General features: G+C 42.9%; 1 protein-coding gene across 1 annotated transcript; it reads right to left on the bottom strand.

The window, feature by feature from the left end:
• Window positions 1-36: 36 nt before the first annotated feature.
• Slc19a3 (solute carrier family 19 member 3) lies at window positions 37-23,063 on the bottom strand. Its single transcript, XM_005361521.3, has 6 exons — window positions 22,997-23,063; window positions 14,066-14,217; window positions 10,510-11,323; window positions 7,572-7,764; window positions 3,469-3,610; window positions 37-2,922 (listed from the first exon to the last, which is right to left on the bottom strand). The coding sequence occupies exons 2-6, from the start codon at window positions 14,213-14,215 to the stop codon at window positions 2,752-2,754; spliced, it is 1,470 nt and encodes a 489-aa protein (XP_005361578.1). The 5' UTR covers window positions 14,216-14,217; window positions 22,997-23,063; the 3' UTR covers window positions 37-2,751.
• Between the last annotated feature and the right edge of the window lie 399 nt (window positions 23,064-23,462).

The raw sequence follows: 23,462 nt of genomic DNA, 5'->3' as shown, positions 1-23,462 counted from the left end.
ATAATATATATTAAGATAAAACAAAAACTATCTCATTGAAGTTGGACATGACAAACCAATAGGTAGAAAAGAGCCAAGATAAGGTACAAGAGTCAGAGTCTCACTGTTTTCATACATAGCCAGGAATCCCATAAAAACCACTGAACTAGTAGCCATAATATAAATGCAGAGATCCTGGTGCAGACCTAGTGCAGGCGGCTTCAGTGTCTGTGAGCTCATATGAGGAGTCTTGCTTATGTTGATTTAATGACCTTCTCCAGGTGTCCTCCATTCCCTCTGACTCTTAAACTCTTTCTGCCTCCTCTTCCAAGGATTTCCCTGAACTCCGAGGGCAGGGATTTGATGGAGACATCTCATGTAGGACTGAAACCTGTTCTCTTTTATCTTCTGAATAATTAATTACTTTTACTAGTTCTGAAGGAAATGTGTTACAATTTTCCATAAGAAAATAATCAATTAAAGAAGGTCTTACATTTTTGTGTTTTTTCTTCCAAGCCAAGAACAAGGGACAACTTTCTATCATTAGGTGTCATTTCTTTAACCTTGAAGTGTTTTCAGGCCCGTTCCTGTGCTTTATACATTGAATAGAGTAAATGCAACCATATTTATCATTTTCCCCACTTTAAGTGGGCTCTTTACCAGTAATGTCATAAATACAGCTGTACGAAAGTTGTTGGTGTCTCACTTTTCAGATGAGGCTCTTGGATGTGTTCTTGTAGTTTTTGGAATCAGTTTTGCTTCTCTTCCAGTTTTTTTCTTTTTCTTGTCTCATTGTACTGGATAGCATTTCCTGTAGAAGTTGGTTGATTAGAGTGTATCCCTTGCACTTACGTAGGTTTGTTGTGAGCTTTTCACAACTTCCCGTGGGTGCTGAAACCATGGACAGTAATGGGACCTGTATATGCTATGTTTTTACCTAATTATACACCTATGATGGTCAGCGTCTCTTTGGCATGACTTAGTTCCCAGCATCGCCACTCCAGCTTTAGGAAAAATAAAGTTTGCTTGGATGTGAGTACTGAGATAGGACCACAGTTGATTTGAAAATTGAGACATGAAGCTACTAAGTGGGTAACTTGGACACATCCCAGATAGGATGGATAGCGAGCTTCCGTTTGTGCCCGTCAGAACAGTATGCAGTTTAAATTATGTTTACTGTTTATTTCTAGAACTTCCTGCTTAATAATTCCCGGCTGTGGCTGTCTGTAGGTACTGAAATGACAGGGAAAAGGTACCAGTTAAGAAGGTATTGCTGTTTATGCCTTTGGGATAAATTTTATTTTCAACCCCCTTTGAATAAATTTTGGAATTTGGAATAAAATATATTTATATTCTAAATGAGCATTCTTTTTTCCCCTGATGCAGACTGCTTAATAAATACTCCACTGCATTTCAAATGGCAAAAAATCTTAGGCAACACTCAGAGAAATGCATAAATTTGGATTCTTTAAAAATTTTCATATTTTATTGAACATAATCTCTTGCCATTTAAAAATTAAGTATGGGCCCAAGGATTGTGGCATAGTGTTTATCTGGCCTATGTGAGGCCCTGGTTTGATCCTTAGCACCAAACATAAAGGATAAATTGAACCGTATTTAATTCCTCCAAGTATTTTCTTATGCATAAAAATTGCTGGAAAGGCTGGAATTTCCTTCAGAAGTGTTCTGCGTTCATCAATCAAACACTTGTCTAGGTCATGGTGGGCCGAAGGCTCACCACCTCTCCCAGGCCATTGGGAACTGATGTGGGAGCATTTCAAGGACACACAGAAGCATCTGCAGTGACTCCTGGGGTAAGAGTTCCTACACAAAGTCCAGAAGGGACCACAAGATAAAAAAACAATGACAACAGTGAGATAATCCAGTAACAACTTGTGAAAATACGCTGGTATTTTCAGAGTTGAAAAGGGACTCTCAGAAATGGGAGCAAACCAGTCATTCTTTCAGAGAGATGTAAGTTGAAACAGACATATGTATACTTAGTGGACAAGGACGAAAACTGTCTCAGGTGCTACCTTTTTAGCCAGTTACAGGTCAGTCCTGTGGGTAACTGTGCGCACTCGGGTCGTCATCTTCAGGAGGCTTACATTTCTTCACGGCTTGTTTCCATGCCCTTCACTTGTTCTTCAAACTCATCAGAACTAGAATTTCCAAGTTATTGCTATTCTTGGGGGGTTCCCAATGAGGCTTGTTCAGTTGTTAGTATTGATAGTCAGTATTGTCAACTTGACGGGATCGAGGGTCATTGAAGGTGTAAGCCTCTTCGAATATCTGTGAGGGTTATCTCCATTATGTTAGCTGAGGTGAGAAGACTCATCTTAAATGTGGGCAGCACCCCCCCCCCTGCCTGGGGTAGTATGTTGAATAGAAAATGATCTGGACACCAGGTTTCACTGTTCTCAGCTTCCTGATTGCAGATGCAATGTGTCCAGCAGCCACTTTCTCCTGCAGCCACGCCTCCTCTCCCATAACGGAATGTACCTTCCAAAACTGTGAACCAAAACAAATTGAGTTTTTCCCTTGAGTTGCATTTTGTTAGGCATTTTCCTAGCATCCAGAGAGTAACTAATACAGCGATGATGGCCTATATGGAGTGCCTGCAATTAGCTCAACACAGAGACATCTAGCCTGAAGCTGAGGTTTGGTTGTGGTTTCTGAATCCTTACTGGCAGAGTATCCGGGTGTGGAAGGCATTTCTGGTTGCCCATCTCGAAATCCTTCCCTTCTGTGACTGGAGTTGATGTAACTGGGTTAGAACTTTGTGGACACATCTCTTGGCTCTTGTAGGTGTGGCTCACTGGGACTCTGAGCGACAGCAAGGTTTTCCACTTTCTTTCGGCACTTGGCTGAGTAGATAATGTATGTGCTTCGTATCAGGAAGACCGCAGCAATGACAGCAAAGTAACTTCCATAAACTAAAAACTGGAAGAAAACAAACAATTAGCTATTTATAAAATCTGACAGTTCATATCATTGGTAATATATAGCAATCTTCCTTGTTTGATTGAATTATGGAATAATTGGGACCTAGAACTTAATAAGGGTTATTCTGACTAGACTTTTCTATCTCAAATGAACTAAGATTAAGAGCGTAAGCATGTGGAGTAGTGACTAAGGGTCTGCCTTTACACCAGGCTGCTTAGGTTCAATCCTAGCTACCTCAGCGAAAATAAGGGGAAACTCCAGTAGCTGCCGGGGTTCTGTCTGTGTTCTTTGTCTGAAGGCTGATTCAGTGTAATGACTTGTAAAAACTGAAGTTTCTTCTTACCTGCCTACTTCAGGTAGCTATAAATCTAGTTGCTCTAAACTCAGTTTGTTTTATAATTAAGGGCTGCATATTTTAAAATGTTCATAGCCAAATAATTTTTAAAGCCTTCCATGTTGCTAGTTTTATGATTTTGGAAGCAACCTAGCTATTCTATATTCCTAGTTACTATGTCAAGAGGAACCAGGAGTCCTGCGGCTTACCTGAGTGGTGACTGGCAAGTGGAGCCCTCTTTGATCTGCCACAATCACAGTCATGATGGCCTGAATCACCAAGGCAATAAAGGTGTCTATGCCAAACACCAGGGCATAACGTTCTACACTCAGGTTAACGGCAATCTGAAATCTGTCATTAAAGGTTGAGTTAGCATTTAGCAACCACGGCATAAATAAAATTCTTTTCTTTAAAAAAATTATTTGCATTGGTATTTTCCCTGCATGTATGTCTGTGTGAGAGTGTCAGATCTCCTGGAGGTGGAGTTATACACAGTTGTGAGCTGTCATGTAGATGCTGAGAACCCTGGTCTTCTGGAAGGTCAGTTAGTTAGTGCAGCCCTAAATACATAAAATTCTTCTCTAATGGAAAAGCAGAAACTGGGCCCGATGATGCATTCCTATAATTCCAGCATTCAAAAGGCAGGAAGAATCCAAGGTTGTTCTTGCCCACACATCAAATTCAAGGCCACTTAGGAGGTACTTGAGACCTTCTGTTAAAACCAAACAAAAAATCAGAACAAGAGTTGAAAACAATGTTGTTAAGGCATGCCTTACCTAACTCCGATCTGCAAAAGAATAATAACTGTTCTACCTTTCAATCCTCATCATAAGAAATGAAACTAGACATTTTGAGTTTAATGCATTAAACCAAGATATTTCAGTGAGAAACTTAGCTTTCTGTGATGGCTATCAACTTGATACAACCTATTACTTGGGAAGTCTTAAAAGGATTGTTTAGATCAGGCTAGCCTGCGCACACTTCATTGTGGGACTGTCTGGATTATTAGTGTGGGGGGGCACCATTCCATAGGCTGGGGAGTTGGACAGAAGAGACAGCGGTCTGAGCAAGAAGCAAGGGTGCATTTATTCTTTTTGCTCTCGATCATGGATATAACATGACCCCTTTCCACAAAGGTTGAACTATAACTTGGAATTATAAACCAAATTAATCCTTTCCTAGCCTCCATTGCTTTTTGCCAGAGTAGCTGTCACAGCAACAGAAATGAAACCAGAACACTTGCTAACTAGTGGCCTCTCCATTTTCTTCAGATATTTGCATTAGGGCTCATATTCCAATGTTTTACCACTTGTCAAATGGTTTTCACAAATTAAAAGTGAAAGTTGATAAAGCTTGTCATGATGTCTCAAATGTATCTTGGAACTAAAAGGCATGTTTTTCATCTCTTTTTGACTAAAACCAAAGGAAACTATATTCTCCTTCTCTCCTTCTCCTCCTCTTTTCTGAGTCAAGATCCATGTGGCCCAGGCTGATTTCAAGCTTGCTAGGTCATCAAGCATGACCTTGAACTTCTCATCCTTCTGCCTCCAGGTCTACCATGTCCAGTTTGAAGTGGCAATAGCCCACTTGAGTCTGTGGCTCTATCAGGCCTTACCCTTCCCCCCCATTCCCTCTACCTTGCTAAAACAAACAAACAAACAAAAAAACCTGTTAGATTGCATTCCTAAAGCTAGACACCAAGGTCTATTCCCTTATTTTGCCACTTCTTCCTCCTGTGGCTGACCACTGAGGTACAACTGCCAAAGTATTCAAGTCTAGCAAACAAAAGCCCCCTTTGGCTCACCTCATAAAAATGTTCAATTAAAATAAAAAAAAAAACCTCACCCTATCACAGGGTTTCCCCTTTGACCTTTATAATCTACCAATTTCCAGTGTGCCACTGAAAGACCCTACAGACCCCCTCCTCAAAACATGCAGCTAGCATGCTCCCGGGGGAACGTCCTGTTTGCTTTAAAATAAAAAAAAATTCTCCGGATCAGCAGCCAGCCTGCTCTCATAAGAACATCCCATGTGCTTGAGAGAGCAGGATGTCTATGAGATAGAAAGACTGCAAGGCAGGATGTCAATAAGATAGGACATCAACAAATGTTTGCTCTTCCCTATAAAAAGCCCGCCCTCCAGTTAGCAGGTGTGCAAGTCCTCCGAAAGACTTTGCCGCCTGCAGGTACCTGTGTTTACTCAATAAACCTCTTGCTAATTGCATCCTGTGGTCTGGACTCGGACCCCCTGCAGGTACCTGTGTTTACTCAATAAACCTCTTGCTAATTGCATCCTGTGGCCTGGTCTCGGAGTGTCCTGGTTCTGGGGTCTTCATCGGAGAAAAAGGTCCTCTCTGAGGGTCTTTCACCACATCTGTCTCCTCTCTCTGCAGAGGTGGTCCTTCGCCTCCCTCTCTGGACAATACCCTTCTCTTTTTCCTGGTTCCCTTTCCTTCTTCCCTACCTCCTGTCTCTGCCATCTCCTACTCCCTGCCCTTTGTTCCCCTGGAGCAAATCAATCTTCTTTGTGCCACACCTTGGTCTTGGGGTCCTGAGCTGATACTGATCTCTTTTGCAGTTTTTATAGTGCTGGGAATCAAACCCAGGACTTCATGCTTATGTGGCAAGCACTTTACCAACTGAGCTACATGGCCTGCTCCAGAAGAAAGCTTCTTGTAGTCAGGGTGCTCCCATACAAGCCACATGCTTTTAAATAATTTCTTAAAAAACACTATCCTGAGTGAGGTAACCCAGACCCAAAAAGATGAACATTGGATGCACTCACTCATAATTGGTTTCTAGCCATAAATAAAGGATATTGAGCCTATAATTCATGATCCTAGAGAAGCTAAATAAGAAGGTGAACCCCCCCTGCCCCAAAAAACCATATAGTTATCCTACTGGATATTAGAAATAGACAAGATTGCGGGGCAAATTTGGGAACTTGGGGGTGGGGTGGGATGGGCTGAAGGGGAGATGGGGAGAGAAAAGTGAGAAGGGGAGGATGGAAAGAGCTTGGGGGAATGGGATGGTTGGGAAGAAGGAAGGGTGGATACGGGAACAGGAAAGTATATATCTTAATTAAGGGAGCCATTTTAGGGTTGGCAAGAGACTTGATTCTAGAGGGGTTCCCAGATGTCCAGGGAGATGTCCCCAGCTAGTTCCTTGGTTAGTTGAGGAGAGAGAGCCTGAAATGGCCCGATCCTATAGCCATATTGATAAATATCTTGCATATCACCATAAAACCTTCATCTGGCAATGGATGGAGATAGAGACAGAGACCCACATTGGAGCACCAGACAGAGCTCCCAAGGTCCAAATGCGGAGCAGAAGCAGGGAGAACACGAGCAAGGAAGTCAGGACTGCCAGGGGTGTATCCACCCACTGAGACAGTGGGGCTGATCTATTGGGAGCTCACCAAGGCCAGCTGGACTTGGACTGAAAAAGCATGGGATAAAACCGGACTCTCTGAACATGGCGGACAAGGAGGCCTGATGAGAAGCCAAGGACAATGGCACGGGGTTTTGATCCTACTGCATGTACTGGCTTTGTGGGAGCCTAGTCTGTTTGGATGCTCACCTTCCTAGACCTGGATGGAAAGGGGAGGACCTTGGACTGCCCACAGGGCAGGGAACCCTGACTGCTCTTTGAATGGGAGAGAGAGGGGAAGGGGAATGGGGGGAGGGGGAGGAAAATGGGAGGCAGGGAGGAGGCAGAAATTTTTAATCAAAAATAAATAAATAAGAAAGAAAGAAATTGAAACCAAAACCTCTTAAAAAGCAGATCTAAGTATTAAAGGAGACTGAATGTCAGAGACCTTATTTAAAAAAAAAAAGATTAAAAAGCAACAGTTCCAGATGTAATTGAAGCTGAAGCTTTCTTATCATTTTTGCATCATTTTTCCCCAAGTCCAACTTTTTATAATTTTCCTGAGAATGTTTTGTTCCCAGAAAGTATGTGCTTAGAACTTAAGCAACTAAATGAAGTTAGGGATAATTTAAACCTATGCATCTAAAACTAAATCACACCACGCCTTACTATGACAAGTCATTGGAAGTAAGAAGAAATCAGAAGTAGACCATGGATCCTTGTTTTGGATTTGCACATCCCAGGTTTTGGTTGTTGTTGTTTTGGTTTTTAATTTGCCCTTTGATGACTCAGCAATATTCTGCTAAATGAAAAAGATGGCTTCATTGAATTCCCTTCAATGTGGAGTTAACATTTGACATTGCAACTGACTGAGATCCTTCTGAAGTTCGTGGAGCATCTTTAGGAATCCAAGAAAGGGGGGTGGGGTGGGAGGTGGCACTTACACTGCTATGGTTATAAGAAACATATAGCTAGATTTGACCACCAAATAGCCCGCATAGCACACCCAGATGTTGAGTGTGTAATTCATGAGAAACAGAGCGCCGGAGATGAGAGCTGAGAAGACGGCCAGGCCCAGCTCTCCTAGGAGATCCCAGTTGACCTTGACGTAGCCCACGATGAAGGCAGCCAAAGCTCCTGGAAACAGACGCAGACGAAGAAGTCAAGCTTTGCAGGAAGAAAATAGCGACACAGCAAACAAGCCAGCAAAACTTGAACAATCCTAAAGGCAATGAATGTACTGTTGTTTTTTTAAAGGCCTTTTTTTTTCCAAGAAGGTTTTCTTCTTTTATCACCTGCTATTGTTTCCAACCACTTCACTCCTATACTTTAATTAGTATCGTTGACATATCAAGCATACACTAGGCAAAAGGGACAAAAGTGCCTAAATACAGCAGTGTGAAGAACACAGTGGCCCTGTCATTTAAAAAACACCCAGGAGAGCAAGCCTGTAAATGTCTTAGAATTAAGTTGCTCTACTGTTCTCAACTGTATGTTTTCAAGTGATGGATGTCCCAGTTTTCTTTCTTCTTTTTTTCTTCCTGTCTTTTTTCCTTCCTCCTTTCATCCATCTTTCCTTCCTTCTCTCCTTCCCCTCCTTCCTAGACCTAGGGGACCTTTAAGAGGTCTCCCTGTATTGCCCTTAATAAACTCTTGGGCTCAAGTAATCCTTCTGCTACAGCTGACCTGATTTTCTTAAGGCTTTGGAGAAAAAGGACCTGAACTGATATATAGGGTTTGAGAAGGTGAAGAATTGACTGTAATCAGTCATTTCTTGAAAAGGTCTCTTGAACTGAACAAAATGTATTTAGGGCTCAAATTATTGATAACTGGTCAACCACTTTTTTCCCATAGGTGATCTGCAATAGAAGAGCTCTTCCAGAGAATTTTGGCCATGAGAGCAAAAATTTCAGTGATCTAATTCTGGTATTGCTTTGGCTTTCAGGAGTTAGCTGCAGCCTCCCCAGAGGGAAACAATAACAAATCAGAGGCTCCGTGCATTCCCGAAGCTTTCCTTAGAGGAAGGTGTGGAAATATCCCACTTCCTGAAACACATCTTCAAAGTCTTAGGTAATATTTACGTTTCCACTGACAAGTATATAAATATTTATGGAGAGTGTGCTTCAAAGGCAAATGTCTTTTTGATATTAGAATCCAAGTCTAGCAACACAGAGACTGCATGAAAAAGCCACTTGTGAAAATTGTTGGTGTGTAACCTAGAGTTGTGAAGGTCCCTAAGAAGACTCTCCACGTAAGATCCTGAAAACCTTCACATATTTTCCAGAGTTGATAATAAAAATTCTGCACTTTCTTTTAATATTAAAAACTGACTTGAAGCCGGGCCGGTGGTGGCACACGCCTTTAATCCCAGCACTCGGGAGGCAGAGGCAGGTGGATCTCTGTGAGTTCAAGGCCAGCCTGGTCTAGAAGACCTAATTCCAGGACAGGAACCAAAAACTACTGAGAAACCCTGTCTTGAAAATCAAAACAAAACAAAACAAAACAAACAAACAAATAAAAAAAACCCTGACTTGATTCTACTAACTCAGGAAATAAGAGCAACGGTCAGCAAAGGGGACCATGTGAGATTCAAAGTTTCTGTAGGGTGGAGGGAATCAGTCAAATGAAGAGGATACCTACAGAATGGGAAGAAAGTCTTTGCTATCATACAGCAGAGGATCCATGTCTACAACACCTGCATCCAAAACTCTAAACAGGAAATCAAACAACAGGGAAGGCAAATGAAAAGGAAGGGCACAGAGGTGCAGGAGGACGTGTGCCCAACGTACAATTCATGCTTGTATACAAGCTTAAAAAGATCAAAACAAAGAACTGGCTTAGCTTAGTCAGTAACGTCCTTGCTTTGCAAGCACGAAGACCTGAGTTTGAGCCCCAGAACCACAAAGTTGGGCATGGGAGTGGATTGTATTCGCAGCGATGGGGAGGCAGAGACAAATGGAGCCCTGGAGCAAATAGGTCAGACAGTTTGGCCTGTTTGGTGAGTTACAGACCAATGAGAAACCCTGCTTTAAAGGAAAAAAAAAGACTAAGATTGATGGCATCCAAAGGATGATACTTAAAGTTGTCCTCTGGCGTTCACATGTACCTGCATGTGCACATGCGCGTGTACACACACACACACCAACATGTACCTGCATGTGCACATGCGCGTGTGCACACACACACACCAACATGTACCTGCATGTGCACATGCGCATGTGCACACACACACACACCAAGAAGATAAAAAATAGAAGTTATCTTGATGCCACTCATCTTTAAACTAAGAATAAAACAAATCATCAAACTTTACAACACATGAACGTAATACTGAAGGAACAGAGCACATTACCAATATTTATTTTAATAATGAAATGGATTATGGATTCTACTAGAAAGACATTCCTTGGTTCTAAGCTTTACACTCTGGAGTTATTTATAACTGCAACATATAGCATAAAAAGTCACTGTGCTCTTATTTTTACAGTGCCTTCTTTCCTTGAATGGGGAGATGGCTTAGTGGGTAAGAGGTCTCTGTTATGGAACCTGAGTTCAAATCCCTAGAACACCTGTAAAAAGTTGGATTGCATTGTGCATGTGTGCATTCCCAGTGCTGCAGGGAGTGGAGACAGTTGGATCACTGGGGCTTTCTGGACACTAGTCTAGCTCTGGGGTCAGCAAGAAACCCTGTTTTAGGAGACAGCTGATGTCCTCCTCTCTCTTCCGTGCACATACAGCCATGCACACATATACCCCCTGCCCCCGACTTAAAAGAAATTACTCTACTTTCTGAATATAGCTAATTAATCACCAAGGAGAAGCTCAGCATCTGGAGCGACATCCTTCAGAGGGTAGCAGGGGAGGATAGAGATGTCTACTTACCTCCAAAGGTTGCAGCAGCTTCCACTGCTCCATTATAGATAGAAGAGTCTTGGGAGGGTGCCTTGTGTTCCCATAAGACTTGAACATAGTTCAGGATTTGGTTATAGCCCGACGTAGCAAAAGCCCACCACAGGGACCAGTAAAACAGGTGCCTTGAGGAGTAGCACTCCTTCAGATCTTTGAACCAATGCACAAAGACCCTCAAAGTCACATTTTCTGGTTCTGGGTTGCTCAGCTTTCTGTCGCCTGGCTTCCCTGAAGTGGCAGGCAATTCTGGGCGAGCTGTCTTGTGGTTCTTCTGAGCTTCCTTGAGGACAGTATCTTGTCCCAGTGGATTTTGATGGGCTTCTCTGTCATACGTTGTATGGAAAAACATGCTCTTCTTAGGCATTGGTAGAAAAAGCGAGAAAATGAATGCCCCAGAGACACAGGCCAAGGATATGTAAAAGAGGTAAGAGTATGGTACAGTTGCCAGGGACACCAGGAGCTGGGCCAGCACCGAGCCCATTGTGTAGGCCACCAGGGTGACACTCCGACAGTAGCTGCTCACTTTCTGGTAGTGCTCTGGGCTGACCATACTGTATATGTAGGAATAGTAGCCAATCTCCGTGGCTGAGACGACCCCAAAAAAGAACTCGGCCACCTGCATGAGCATCACACCTTGGCCAAACAAGAGAATCAGGTAGCAGATGACGAAGGCCACGATGTGTAGCATGATGACCGGCTTGTAGCGCAGGTAATCGGTGAGGACGAACACGGGGGGCAGCATGGCCAGGTAGGAGTATGTCCAAACTGGAAGGACCTCGTTTGTCATCTGTGGAGTTGATATGTAGGGGTAACTCCAAAGCACAGCATATCTCATAGGGACGTGGGGTAGATTTGTACCTCAAAGTCACATCTAATCAGATACTCATTGTATTATGGAAAAAAAGGTAATAGAAAACTGATCTATAGGTAAATTGCTAAGAAAAAATAATGTCCTTGCTAAATGAAAACAACAACAACAAAAATAATCCAGCATGGGTTTATGGGGGGATGGTAAAGAAAAAGAAAAGCAAACCAAAACTCTGAGCAGCTTACATACTTAGGGGTATCCCAGTAGAAGGGTTCTATTGAGATAACATGTCCTCTGGACTATATAAGAAATTTAAGTATAAGTAGCATGTAACAGTTGAATAAATGAGTTTTAAGTATTTCAAGTTCAGTTTAAACTTAAATATTCTGAACTTTTGAGATTTCCAAGTTCTTAAAAAATCCCAGTCTTCAGAGTGAGTTCAAGGATAGCCCAGGCTACATAGAACAACCCTGCCTCACAAAAACCAAAGCAAACCAAACCAAAACCCAGTCTAGGAGGTTGGAGAGATAGTCCAGTTAAGAGCACTGACTGCTCTCCCAGAGGACCTGAGATCAACGCCTAGCACCCACAAGGCAGATCACAGCTGTCTGTAACTCCAGCTGTCGGGGAATCAGACACAGTCATAGAGACATACATGCAGGCAATACACCAATGCACATGAAATAAATAAATAAATAAATAAATTTAAAAGTTATTTATCTACTTGTATGCAAAGATGAGCAACGTCAGGTGCAGAGCTCACAATGTAAAGAGTAGAACAGCTGATCCTTACCACCTTCCTCCTGTCAGAAATCTGGGTGGACACACAGGGTTGGTAGCAAGAGCAAATGGTCTCATCAAATTACCAGGTGGGGAACAGGTAACGCGTTTCATTTCCTTCCTGTTTGTATTTGATGGGCTCTCTAGCTCCTCTCGACCTATCCATGACGCTAGGTTTGTCAAGTTTGATATGGGTCATATCATTCTTTAAAGGCAAACACATGAGCACTCAAGTTTCCTAGGCAGGAAGGGTTCGAAAGATTGTTAGTGATCTCTAAGTGTGACGGGTGAGAGTGCAGTCTTTTGAGTCACTGAACTTGCCCTCACTGACATCTGGATCCCCCAAGGTCTCAGGAGGGGCCAGAACTGACCTTTGGTTATGGAGGAGAATTAATTCACTTTTCCATAGTGTATACAGAGGCAAGCCTGGAGGATGGGTTAAGTTAATTCTGGCCCATCTCTGTGACCTTGGTCTTAAGTGTGACATGCTTCTGTCCCAGAAACTTTGAAGCCATTGTGTTTTACACAATGAACTTGGCTTCTGCCTTTGCCAGTTCCTTACTGATAACCAGTACCAATCAGCTTTCTCAACAATGCCACACTCCACACAGTATTTTCATGGTTGTGGTGGGAGACAGTAAACCAGCCTAGGATGATTTGCTAGTTGGGTTGGTACATTTTCTTCTTGCAGCTTTTAGACAGAAAGAAAGAAATGAAGGTAGGGCTATAGTCCTGGCTAAACTGGAACATGCTATGCCTTGAGGCCACAGAAATTCACCTGCCTTTGCGTCCAGAGTGCTGGGATTAAAGGCTTGTGTCACCTTGTCCAGTAAGAAGCATCTCTTTAAGTAAGAAAATTTGGCCTTTCAGGAAGAGAAGTGGATCAGGGAATTAAATCTGTTTATATCATATTTGCCGCTAAGTGGTTTTTCCAAACTGAGTAAGTGCCACAAAGAAATACAATCAGGTGTCGCCGACAGGCTTTGAAAACATGTATTTGGCCAATTTGTTCCGTGCAAAGCTTATAGAGAGTGCTTCCAAAAACTTAGATGTTATAACCCACTGTACAGACCAGCTATCTTGTGTATAGCAGTCTATTGCTCTTAGGAACTTCATAAATAAGACACAAGGTTAACTTAATCACGGAGGAATACGATGTAATCAAAAGATACAGTAACCACAGGATGCATGGGCTGATGCTGGGGTAGAATGGTACTTTCATTTTTGCTAAGCAGGAATAGACTTTAAGACAATGGCAAATGTATCAGTGAATGCATTGACAGTAACACACATTTACCATCATTATCAAGGTTTACCCTGCATATTACATATAAATATGTGTTGTATTCTTCTGGCTGACAGAGCAGTAATCTTGTTTACACTGGTGTTACATAAACACAGACATAAAAGTTTAGGTGTGATTTTTCAACTGGCTGCAGTGTTATTAAAGCGACAGGAATTCTCTGGGATGTTATGGTTTTTAGCTACAGTTAAGACAACTATAGTTATAATTATGGGGGCGCCATTGCCTATGCGGTGCACCTTCCTCTGAGCATCATCACGTGACAGGCATATTACACTTTCTTTGTCCATCCTGCTAGAAGCAGCCTATGGGTTTCTCAGAAGCAATCCCGAGGCAGAGAACAGCTTCATTTTGGGGTGAGTGTAACAGAACCAATGGAGATTCGGGAAGCTCCTGTGTACTCAGACTAACTTCGACACACTGAAAATTAAAACACTCTTCATCCATGTGAAGTGTTTGTTTAATGTTTTTGCACATGTGAGGAGGAAAGAGCAGTTCTATTATGTAATAAATTCTGTGAGAATGGAGCTCCCTGAAATTCAAAGTCTTTATCTTTCTGTAAGTTGAATGATACCTCTTCTTCCTTGTTTAAGTCCCATGAAATTAACCCCTCTCAAGATACATACCCATTAGCTTACCTCTGTTTCGGTTAGATTCTTACTGGGATCAGACAAAAATGGGATTAAGAATGATTCGGAGGGCCTGAACATGGAGAAAAATCCAAATAAGCAGAGTATCACAGTGGGATAGACCCAAGAGTTGCTTGGTGGAGTTCTGAAGCAATTCATGGCTGGTCAAACAGAAAGAAAGCAGAAGTTTAGCCTCGCTTATCCTGCTCTGGCATCTCGGATAGCACCTAGAGCTGGTTATTTCCACACACTTTATGAAAAAAAAAATGTTCGTCCATCCACTGTGAAGAAGGAAAAGGGAGGGATGAATTACTTTTCACACATTTTCCTGGTGGAATGTTCTTTTTCTTTCCAGAGGGTTCCCTTTTCACTGTTGCCAGAAGGAATCAGGTTTCTTTGGTGTTTTTTCAAACTATGGCTATGGGCAGCTACTAATAACCCATGAGCGCTGAGTCAGTAAATGCTTGATCCTAAGCCAGACACCAGCTAACGAATCTGTGCCGAGCTGTAGCAGGGCAAGTGCTTCCAGATGAACAGCCTGGATTAATCAAGCCTTCTGATATCTGCCCACTACACTTCCCATGGATCTGAGAACTCTTAACACATGGACTGACATTTGTTTATTATAAATTCATCTTTCCACCAGACTGTCTTTTGTCTGGAATCCTACTTGTTGCACAATAAACAGCTGAAATATCTGTTAGGTTTCCCATCCTTGAAGAAGTTCTAGTTCTTCAGTTAGAAGAATCGGTTGGGAAATATTTGGATGGCTCAGCCAAACCTGATGGTCTGAGTTTGATCTGTTTACCCTCCCTCTCCTCTTTGAGAGAGGGTTTCTCTGTGTGGTCCTGACTGTCCTGGAACACACTCTGTAGACCAGGCTGACCTCCAACTTAGAAATCCATCTACTTCCCAAATGCTGGAATTAAAGGCGTGTGCCACTAAGTTGCATGTGATGGCAAACATCTGTAGCCCCGAAACTCTTACCCTAAGATGGGAAGCAGACAAAGAGAACTGCCCAGAAGCTCACAGGCCAGCAAGCCTGTAGCACACAGTACGAGAAACAAAGGGAGACTCAGCCCTAGCAAGGTGGAAGTCCAGAACAATCTCCCGAGAGTTAGCCTCTGAACTCTGGACTCTGCAAGTGCAACATGGCACGCACGTGTCCGCCCCCACCCCAACCCATGCTAATAATAAATAAAAGAAATGTTTCAGATAATTAATTAGATAAAGGTCCAACTTTCTAAAGCTCCCTCAAATCTCCACCTCCACCCTATGTTTTCCACTGGCGCCAGTAATATCTGAAAATGGGAGGTGTGGCTTCTTCTTCTTTTTTTCTTATCAAGACAGGATTTCTTTGTCGCTTTGGAGCCTGTCCTGGAACTAACTTTGTAGACCAGGCTGGCCTCGAACTCACAGAGATCCGCCTGCCTTTGCCTCCTGAGTGCAGGGATTAAAGGCGTGCGCCACCACTGCCCGGCAAGATGGGACTTCTAAGACAGTCACTCCACTTTTTGTTATGAGTGGGCTCCTCTTTAAATGTGTCGTTGCAGATTGTTCACAGGGTGTGTGTGTGATTAATTCTTCACACTTTTTCCTAATGCCTGAAGTTCAAACTTCAGACGTAAAGCATAAGATCTTAGTTACTGCCTAGAAAGCAAATGACAAACACGACCAATCTTATTGTGCGGTGGCTGTATCTGAAAATACCTGTCCTCCATCCACCATGGACTACAGAGAGCACAGAGACGTTTATTCTATCTTCACTTGAGATCAGACTTCGTAGGAAAAGGTATATTTGGTGGTATTGATTTTGGCTATATTCTGAGATAATCTATAGGAAGGCTTTGGGTATGATGACTTCTTTTGTAGTTTTATCAAAGCATTATAGTAATTATAATTTGAAAATGGCTAGATGAAAAATATCTAAGCATTGGATCGGAACTGTGATCAAGACTGGAATCATCGTTTTCTAACTCCTGCAAGGATCCTTTCATCCACCCCACCTTGCCTCAGGGTGGTAGCACTTTCCCATCTGCCGCTTTCTGAATCCACTGACACAGTCTTTCTACATGGAGAAGATAAAGTGTGTGTATAATATAATGCCAACCTGGCTCCAGGAACGAGTTTTCAAACAGAAATCCATGGCAGATGCTGCGGCTTAACATAAAAACCTTTCAAATGTGAACGCTGAGTGCTCAGAACAGTTAAGAGGGCACTCATCCCAGAGGGGCAGGTGCCCAGGTAGAGGTGCCATCCAGGCACACCACATCCTTTCCTCACTCAACCTCTGCAAGGTGCTTGAAACAGCTGTATGATGTGGGAATGATTTCTTATTAATAAAGAAACTGCCTAGGCCCATTTCATAGGCCAACCCTTAGGTAGGCGGAGAAAACAGAACAGGATGCTGGGAGAAAGAAGTTGAGTCAGTGAGTCGCCATGGTTGTCGCACTGCAGGCAGATGCAGGTTAAGATCATTCCTGGTAAGCCAGCTTGTGGACTGCACAGAATAATAGAAATGGGTTAGATCAATATGTAAGAGCTAGCCAATAAGAAGCTGGAACTATTGGGGCCAGGCAGTGTTTAAAAGAATACAGTTTCCATGTAATTATTTCGGGACATAAGCTAAGCTAGCCATGTGGGCGGCTGGGTGCAGGGGTCGCAGCCCCGCCGCTCTCATTTCAACAGCTGTACAACTTTTCTGTTACATTAAAGCAGGCCAATATCATTTCCATTTATGTCAATAATGCTCTGGACTTTCCAGCTTAGAAAGCATGAGGACCGCATTCTGGAAGATGGCTCCAACAGCAAGTGATGCTGACACCGTGGAAATCCTGTCAAAGGCAAACTAGAGTCAGCCACTCTCAGCTTATGCCCTCAGCTCAGAAACCACGGGCTTTCTTTTCTCATTTCCTGAGATTCAGAGATTCTGCCAGGTCTGCTGGGATTCCCTTCCATCTTATTAATGGTCTCAAAGAAATAGTTATCTCATGTAACCAATTACTGAGGCTAGACCATCTTTGAAGGCTGGTGTTAAGAGGGTGGCATTTTCTGGTTACATGTGGAACACTTCATCTCTGTTAACTATGGATTTGGCTACTGACCCAAAGTTATCTTCATGCATTTAAGCGATTTGTGTCCTTGGTGCCTGGGATGCTGAAAGTACCATGGATTCTTTATCTCTTGACTCCTTATGGTCCAACTACAGTTAGTTGGGAAGACAATAAAAAATATGCCCCTGGTGTATAAGTCGCACCAAGTCAGGGCATGTTGTATGGTTCATTGTTCCGTTCTAAGTGATTAGAAAGTACCTGGCAGTCACTGAGCCCTCAAGGATCACAGGCAAACAACTTTAGCCTATGTGGACAATGGGATGAAAAGGGAAGATGTCAGGATCAGGCAGGAGATACAGGGCGTGAGAATACACACAAGTTCCTTCTGGTTCTTCTGGGCGCACTGCACTTTCTAGGTAAAAATAGAAAAATGTCAGATCTCTTGCAGTAATTTTTATACTGCAAGAAAATTAGTTTTGTAGAGCTGGAGGCAATATTGGTCTCATTTAAATTAGTTTTTACTTTTAGTTTTTGAGAGCCTCTCACGTAGCCCGGGCTGGTCTCAACTCCTTGTGCAGCTGAAGACGGCCTTGAACTTCTGATCCTCTTGCTTCTACATCCCCAGAGCACTATTCTGCCTGGCTTTATACAGTGCTGGGGTTTGAATCCGGAGCTTCATGCATGGCACGCAAGCACTCTACCAACTGATCTGTAACCCCAGCCTTTTGTTCTCATTTTATAGAAGGGAAACAGAAAGCTTGACCTTGGACCTGAACTTGGTTCTTCCAGTTCCAACTTCGCTAATCTTTTCTCATCCCTATATTGAGAAAGCCCAGATATATTTTCAAAACTTCAAGTCTGGTTTACTTCAGGACATTTTTCTTCTGACTATGGTATCAAGGAAAGTTTAATGCTAACGAGTAGGATGTCTTTTGTAAATGCAAACCCATTAAAATTAGAGTTCACGGCAGAGTCAATGGGGGTTCTCCCCATGTAATTTTTGCTTATTTTAATAACAAAAAAATATACAAACACAGTTACAAGTGTGACAAACATGAGACAGTGTGGGGTCAGCAGCTGAAGAGGAAAGAGGTGTGAGCACGTACACACATGCGTCAAAACACACTGGGGCAAGCCATCCTAGAACACCTGCGTGGTCCTGGAGGGCCACAGCCCCTATACTCTAAGCCATTGGGGCTGTGAGATGGCTCACTGCATAAAGACACCTGCTATGAAAGCCTGGCATCCTGAGTTTGATCCCTAAATTTGCCATGAAGGTGGAAAGAGAACCAACTCCAGAAAATGGTCATCTGGCTTCTATACTTAGGCTGTGAGGCATGTAAACACACACACACACACACACACACACACACACTCACAAATGCACATGCACACCCACTATTAGAATAATCTATAGACTTCAGTGTCCTGCTTCCATTTCTCATTCTCATCTGACCACTCTACCTTCCCCATTAGCAGAACCTACTGAAGTTCTGCTTGTTTTAGTTGTGTAACCTGAGGACACGAGCTGGTTTTGGTATTATGAGGTGATACTTCTGAAAGTAAATTTACCTTTCCCCTTCATCTCCTTGCTTTCCAAATATGATAATTCTTTTAAAAAAAAAGTGTTCCATAGCGGCAGTCCTCATGCATTACTCATAAATCTCATATATATATATATATGTATATATGTATATGTATATATTTGTATGTATTTAAGGTACAATAATACCATGCGGGCTGTAGTTAAAGGGAAGAAAAAAGCAGAGGAAGCAGAAGAAGGTGGAGTAGAAAAGAAGGAAGAAAGAAAGGAAGGAAGAAGGAAGGAAGGAAGGAAGGAAGAAAGGAAGAAGGAAGGAAGGAAGGAAGGAAGGAAGGAAGGAAGGAAGGAAGGAAGGAAGGAAGAAAATAAAACAAAACATTGCCCAAGCAAAATCAAGGCTCCCAGATTTGAAGAAGGGAGCAAACATTCTCTCTGTGAAGACTCTAGTAGTGCAACACACACAGTGGAATTCATCAGCCCTTCCTTCTAGCTCAGACCTGGGGTAACTAAACCTAGAGCAGAATTTACTGGGATAGCCTGGGAAGGACGTGGAGGATTTTGTAGAAAGGAAGCTCATGGTATAGAGAGAGAAAGAAGAAGGTGGCTGGGCCTGGAGAATAAATAGTAAGTCTTGGCCTCAGGTTCCCTTGCTCCTACACTGGACACCAGCTGGTCTCACCTTTTTCACCCACTCTGATAACAAGAGATCATTGCGCCACCATTTCTGCCCTTGTGCTGTTGAGCTCACACAAGGCAGCATGTGTGACCTTGAAAAAAGTCCACCAGTATGTTCACCAGGAAAGTGACTATCTAAGTTACCTTCAGAGTTATTCTTTTCTCCTTTGGCTGGCCTGAGAATAGTACTGTTTTTCATTTTGTGTAAAAAGCAGTGGCTGAAGCACTTGGACTTTCCAGCACTTGACCATTCTGTCCCCAGACTGTCTGTCTACTTTGGGTCTATTTCCACGTTTTCACACACAGTCCCTGTATTTTATTGGTTTCTGCTCCCAGATATGTGAAACACTGTAGCTTTACAAAAAACAAGTCTGATGGAGGAGGGTCATCTGTTTATCTGTTGCTTTCATTGGTTAATTAATAAAGAAACTGCTTGGCCCTGATAGGACAGAAAATTAGGTAGATCTGTTGCTTTCATTGGTTAATTAATAAAGAAACTGCTTGGCCTGATAGGTTAGAACATAGGTGGGTGGAGTAGACAGAACAGAATGCTGGGAACAAGGGAAGTGAAGCAGACACTATAGCTCTCTCTCCAAGATGGACGCAGGTTAAGATCCTTCTGGTAAGCCACCACCTCGTGATGCTACACAGATTATTAGAAATGGGTTAATCAAGATGTGAGAGTTAGCCAGTAAGAGGCTGAAACTAATGGGCCAAGCAGTGTTTAAAAGAATACAGTTTCCTTGTAATTATTTCGGGTAAAGCTAGCTGGGAGCCGGGCCGCAGCCCGCTGCTCCCACCACTATACAAGTCCCTTGCTATACATCTAATCTTCATTAAAAACAAACAAGCTAACCCATAACTTTATCTCTTATAAAGACGTAACAGTTACTTGTGTTTTGACAGTGATCACATTTGGGTGGGTGGCTTATCACCAGTTTGGGTAGTATTTGAGAAAATATCTTTTTATGTTGTCTCTTGCATGCTAGCAGTCCTTAGTATCAGAGTTTGACGTATCCTCCAAGTCATGACCATGTTATTGATTTCTTCTACTTTCAATCACTGCCTAAAAATGTCCTTTCCTAAAAAGTAGGGAATAATACTTGATGTTCTCCGTTTTCATATTTGACTTCTAGAGAAGTTCATTTGACATCTCAACTCCAAGACAGTCCAGAAAGTAAGGGCTTCCTTCTTTCAGAAATATGAAGCAAAATGCCCCACTTCCTTGCCAGGATCCCACACAAGGGTGGGAGTGGTTACAAGGGAAAGCTAGAAGTCACTTTCTGATTCCACTGCTGTTCCCTGGACTCACCGCTGCCATTGCTGGTAAATAAAACTCTCGTCATGATGGTCATGTACTGGTCATATATCTACTGGGGTTCTACCCCTCCCAGAGATGGCTTACGGAGGTCAGGAGAACATGTTCACTGGCTGATTACGGGCTCATTACAAAGGTGACTGATGGTCGTTAGCTAGGATGAGGTTAGGAGATGCTGCAAGTTCCAACCCTCTAATCCTTAACCCCTTGGTCTCCCTAGTGATTAGCACTATAGTGAGGTCATGGAAGGAGCCCACTTTAGGATAAGATCATTAGCATTAACCGTAGTGTTAACAAAAGGCTCACTGAGATAAAAGCAAAAGAAAACCAAACAAAAACTCAAACACTCCAAACACTCTGGAATTCCCAAGAATGACAGGAAGCAGCGCTATGATGGAGTAAAGCATATTTTCTTTTGTACCAGCTCTATTTTCTAAAAACCTCACCTCCTAGGCTTTCAACACTACCTGTCAATCCCCTCACTAGACAGATACAAACTAGAAGTCTGACAAGCAAAAATTGAAATAGTTACTTTGAACCGATATCGTCATAAAAGCTAAGTATGATTTTCCCTCTACTCATTACTAAACGGGGAGAATTTAACTTTGAATGGAACAGTCAGAAGGCCTGTAGGCATGTTAACCAAGGCAGACCTGCAGGAGGCACAGACAAAGGGTGCCAGGCTACCGCCAAAGCCTATTCCTCTGTTACAAACCCTGGACTGGAACTTGAATCTACACATTTCTACCTATGCTACTGTATTTTGGCTGTGACTGGTCAAATTTAAAAATGCTTGTTGCTATCATAACCTCTGGTTATGTAAAAACCAATCTGATATATAAAGTGTAACACTATCACAGATTACCCAGAAGAAAACAGATCTTTAGGACAAAGGAACTGGTAAATATTTCAAAGAAAAGACAAAAAAAAAAAAAAAAAAAAAAAAAAACTAAGAAGAAAAAAACAAAAAAGGAGAGACATAGAATTTTATAAAATCTAAACCCATATATATTTGCTCATGGAGAGATACTGTTCAAAAATTGGGAAGGGAGCTATAGATCTAACAGCCATACCACCAGCGTCTGTGAAAGGAATGCCATTCACAATGTGAAGTAAATCCCTAGAGCGCAGGAAGAAAGGACGAGCTGGAGATCTGAAAGCTTCACGGAAATGTGGCTGTCTGGAAGCACAGGCAGATAGATGCTCCTCAGAAGTTCTCAGAACTCACACCTCCCAGCTGCCACTGATGACATACGGAAGGCTGAACGAAAACTGATGAGCAAGCATACCGAACGCCGGCAAGGATTTCAAGCTGACTAACGTGTATATGCTGCTTTGGCGAAGGACAAAACAGTGAACGCCATTTGGCAAGCTGTCCGAAAGAGTTCCGGTTTCCAAGGTGTGGTGAAAGGTGAGGAGCAGTTGAAGCGTTAGTTGGGGAAAGGAATACACAACCCAGTATCTTTTCATCAACCAATAGCAAGTGACGGTTACAAGGACCACACTATTGCGAGCCGAGGATGGGGAGCAAATCCTTATGCTATTCCAGACGACCCCACCCTCACACACAGAGTCTTAGGCAAGCAAGCCTGACCTAAGGAGACACGGAGTAGATGGGTGGTTGCTTTGAGTGGGGTTAGGGGAGGAGAACATGAGCAACAGAGAACATGGAGCTTCGGGTTGAGAAAAGAATGTTCTCGCGACAGCTCTGGCTGTGGTGACAGCTGTAGGTTTTTATCCAAATTATGCAGTGCCTACTCATAAGATACACCTTAGCACAGGGAAGCCTTATTGAACAAAGGTAAATTACCCTCAGACACTGTGTTCTGCAAAGGAATCCAGACACGAAAAAAGACACTCTGAGTAATTCCATTTATACCTGGTCCCTAAGTAGGCAAAACTACCGTACTTCATGTTGACTGAAACCAGAACTCTGACGAGGCGGGGAGCTGGGAAGGGGGAGTGGGTGCACAAGGCCACTTTCAGGGTTATTAAATATCCTGTACCTTAATGAGCTAATTATAAGTAGGGGTTTAATTACAAACACTCAAACTTAAATCTGTTCTCTGTGTTGAAAGTAAGTTATAACCCATATGATGAATGGAAGCCTCCCCTTCCCTCCTCCAACGCGTTTTACAATAGCCCTCCATTTTCCTTACAGGCACAGTGACTGTGGTAACTCCAATTCACGCGAGAGCAGGGCTCCTACATGAATGGAAAGCCCTACACTGTCTTTGACTTTGCGTTTGTCCGAGGAAACGTAGAGTAGAAACAGGAACACAAGAGAAATCCTGGGCAAACGAGGAAGCCTAAGTCCGGCCCCTTCAGATCAATTCAGATAGATCAAGTACCTCTTGCTTCAGCGTCCTGAGCTGGGGACTAGCTTCCTGCCTTAGACTCACTTCCACGCCTTCCAGCTTCTGCGAAGCACGGCAGCTGCAAGCCCTTTCACTTGGGAGGAAGGCGTTCCTTAAGAACCCTTCTGAAAGGGCAGTAGCCCAGGCCCCTTCCGGAAGGCTGATTGCTCCAGAGCCCACACCCGGCCACCGTCTTTTGGAATCTTGGCAAACAAAACAAGCAAGCACCTAGGCTCAAAACTTCCTGAAACACTAATAGTTAGGAGGGTCTACAAATTCAAAAGAACATCCTCTTTGCTCTGAATGTCATCCTTAGAGGAATCTAGTTTCTCTAGAACGTTGTACTTACTAAGTGGTGTAAGCACCGAGAAAACTAGGAAGGAGCCCCAAACTCACTGGTCAACCTTCATACCAACTCCCAATCTTAGCCGTGGGAAGGCACATTCCACACAGATTCAAA

This window comes from Microtus ochrogaster, linkage group LG4 (assembly GCF_000317375.1).
Source record: "Microtus ochrogaster isolate Prairie Vole_2 linkage group LG4, MicOch1.0, whole genome shotgun sequence".
In the NCBI taxonomy this organism is placed as follows: domain Eukaryota; kingdom Metazoa; phylum Chordata; class Mammalia; order Rodentia; family Cricetidae; genus Microtus; species Microtus ochrogaster.
The sequence above is the reverse complement of the archived record's forward strand: the minus strand, read 5'-3'. Positions and strand labels throughout refer to the sequence as shown.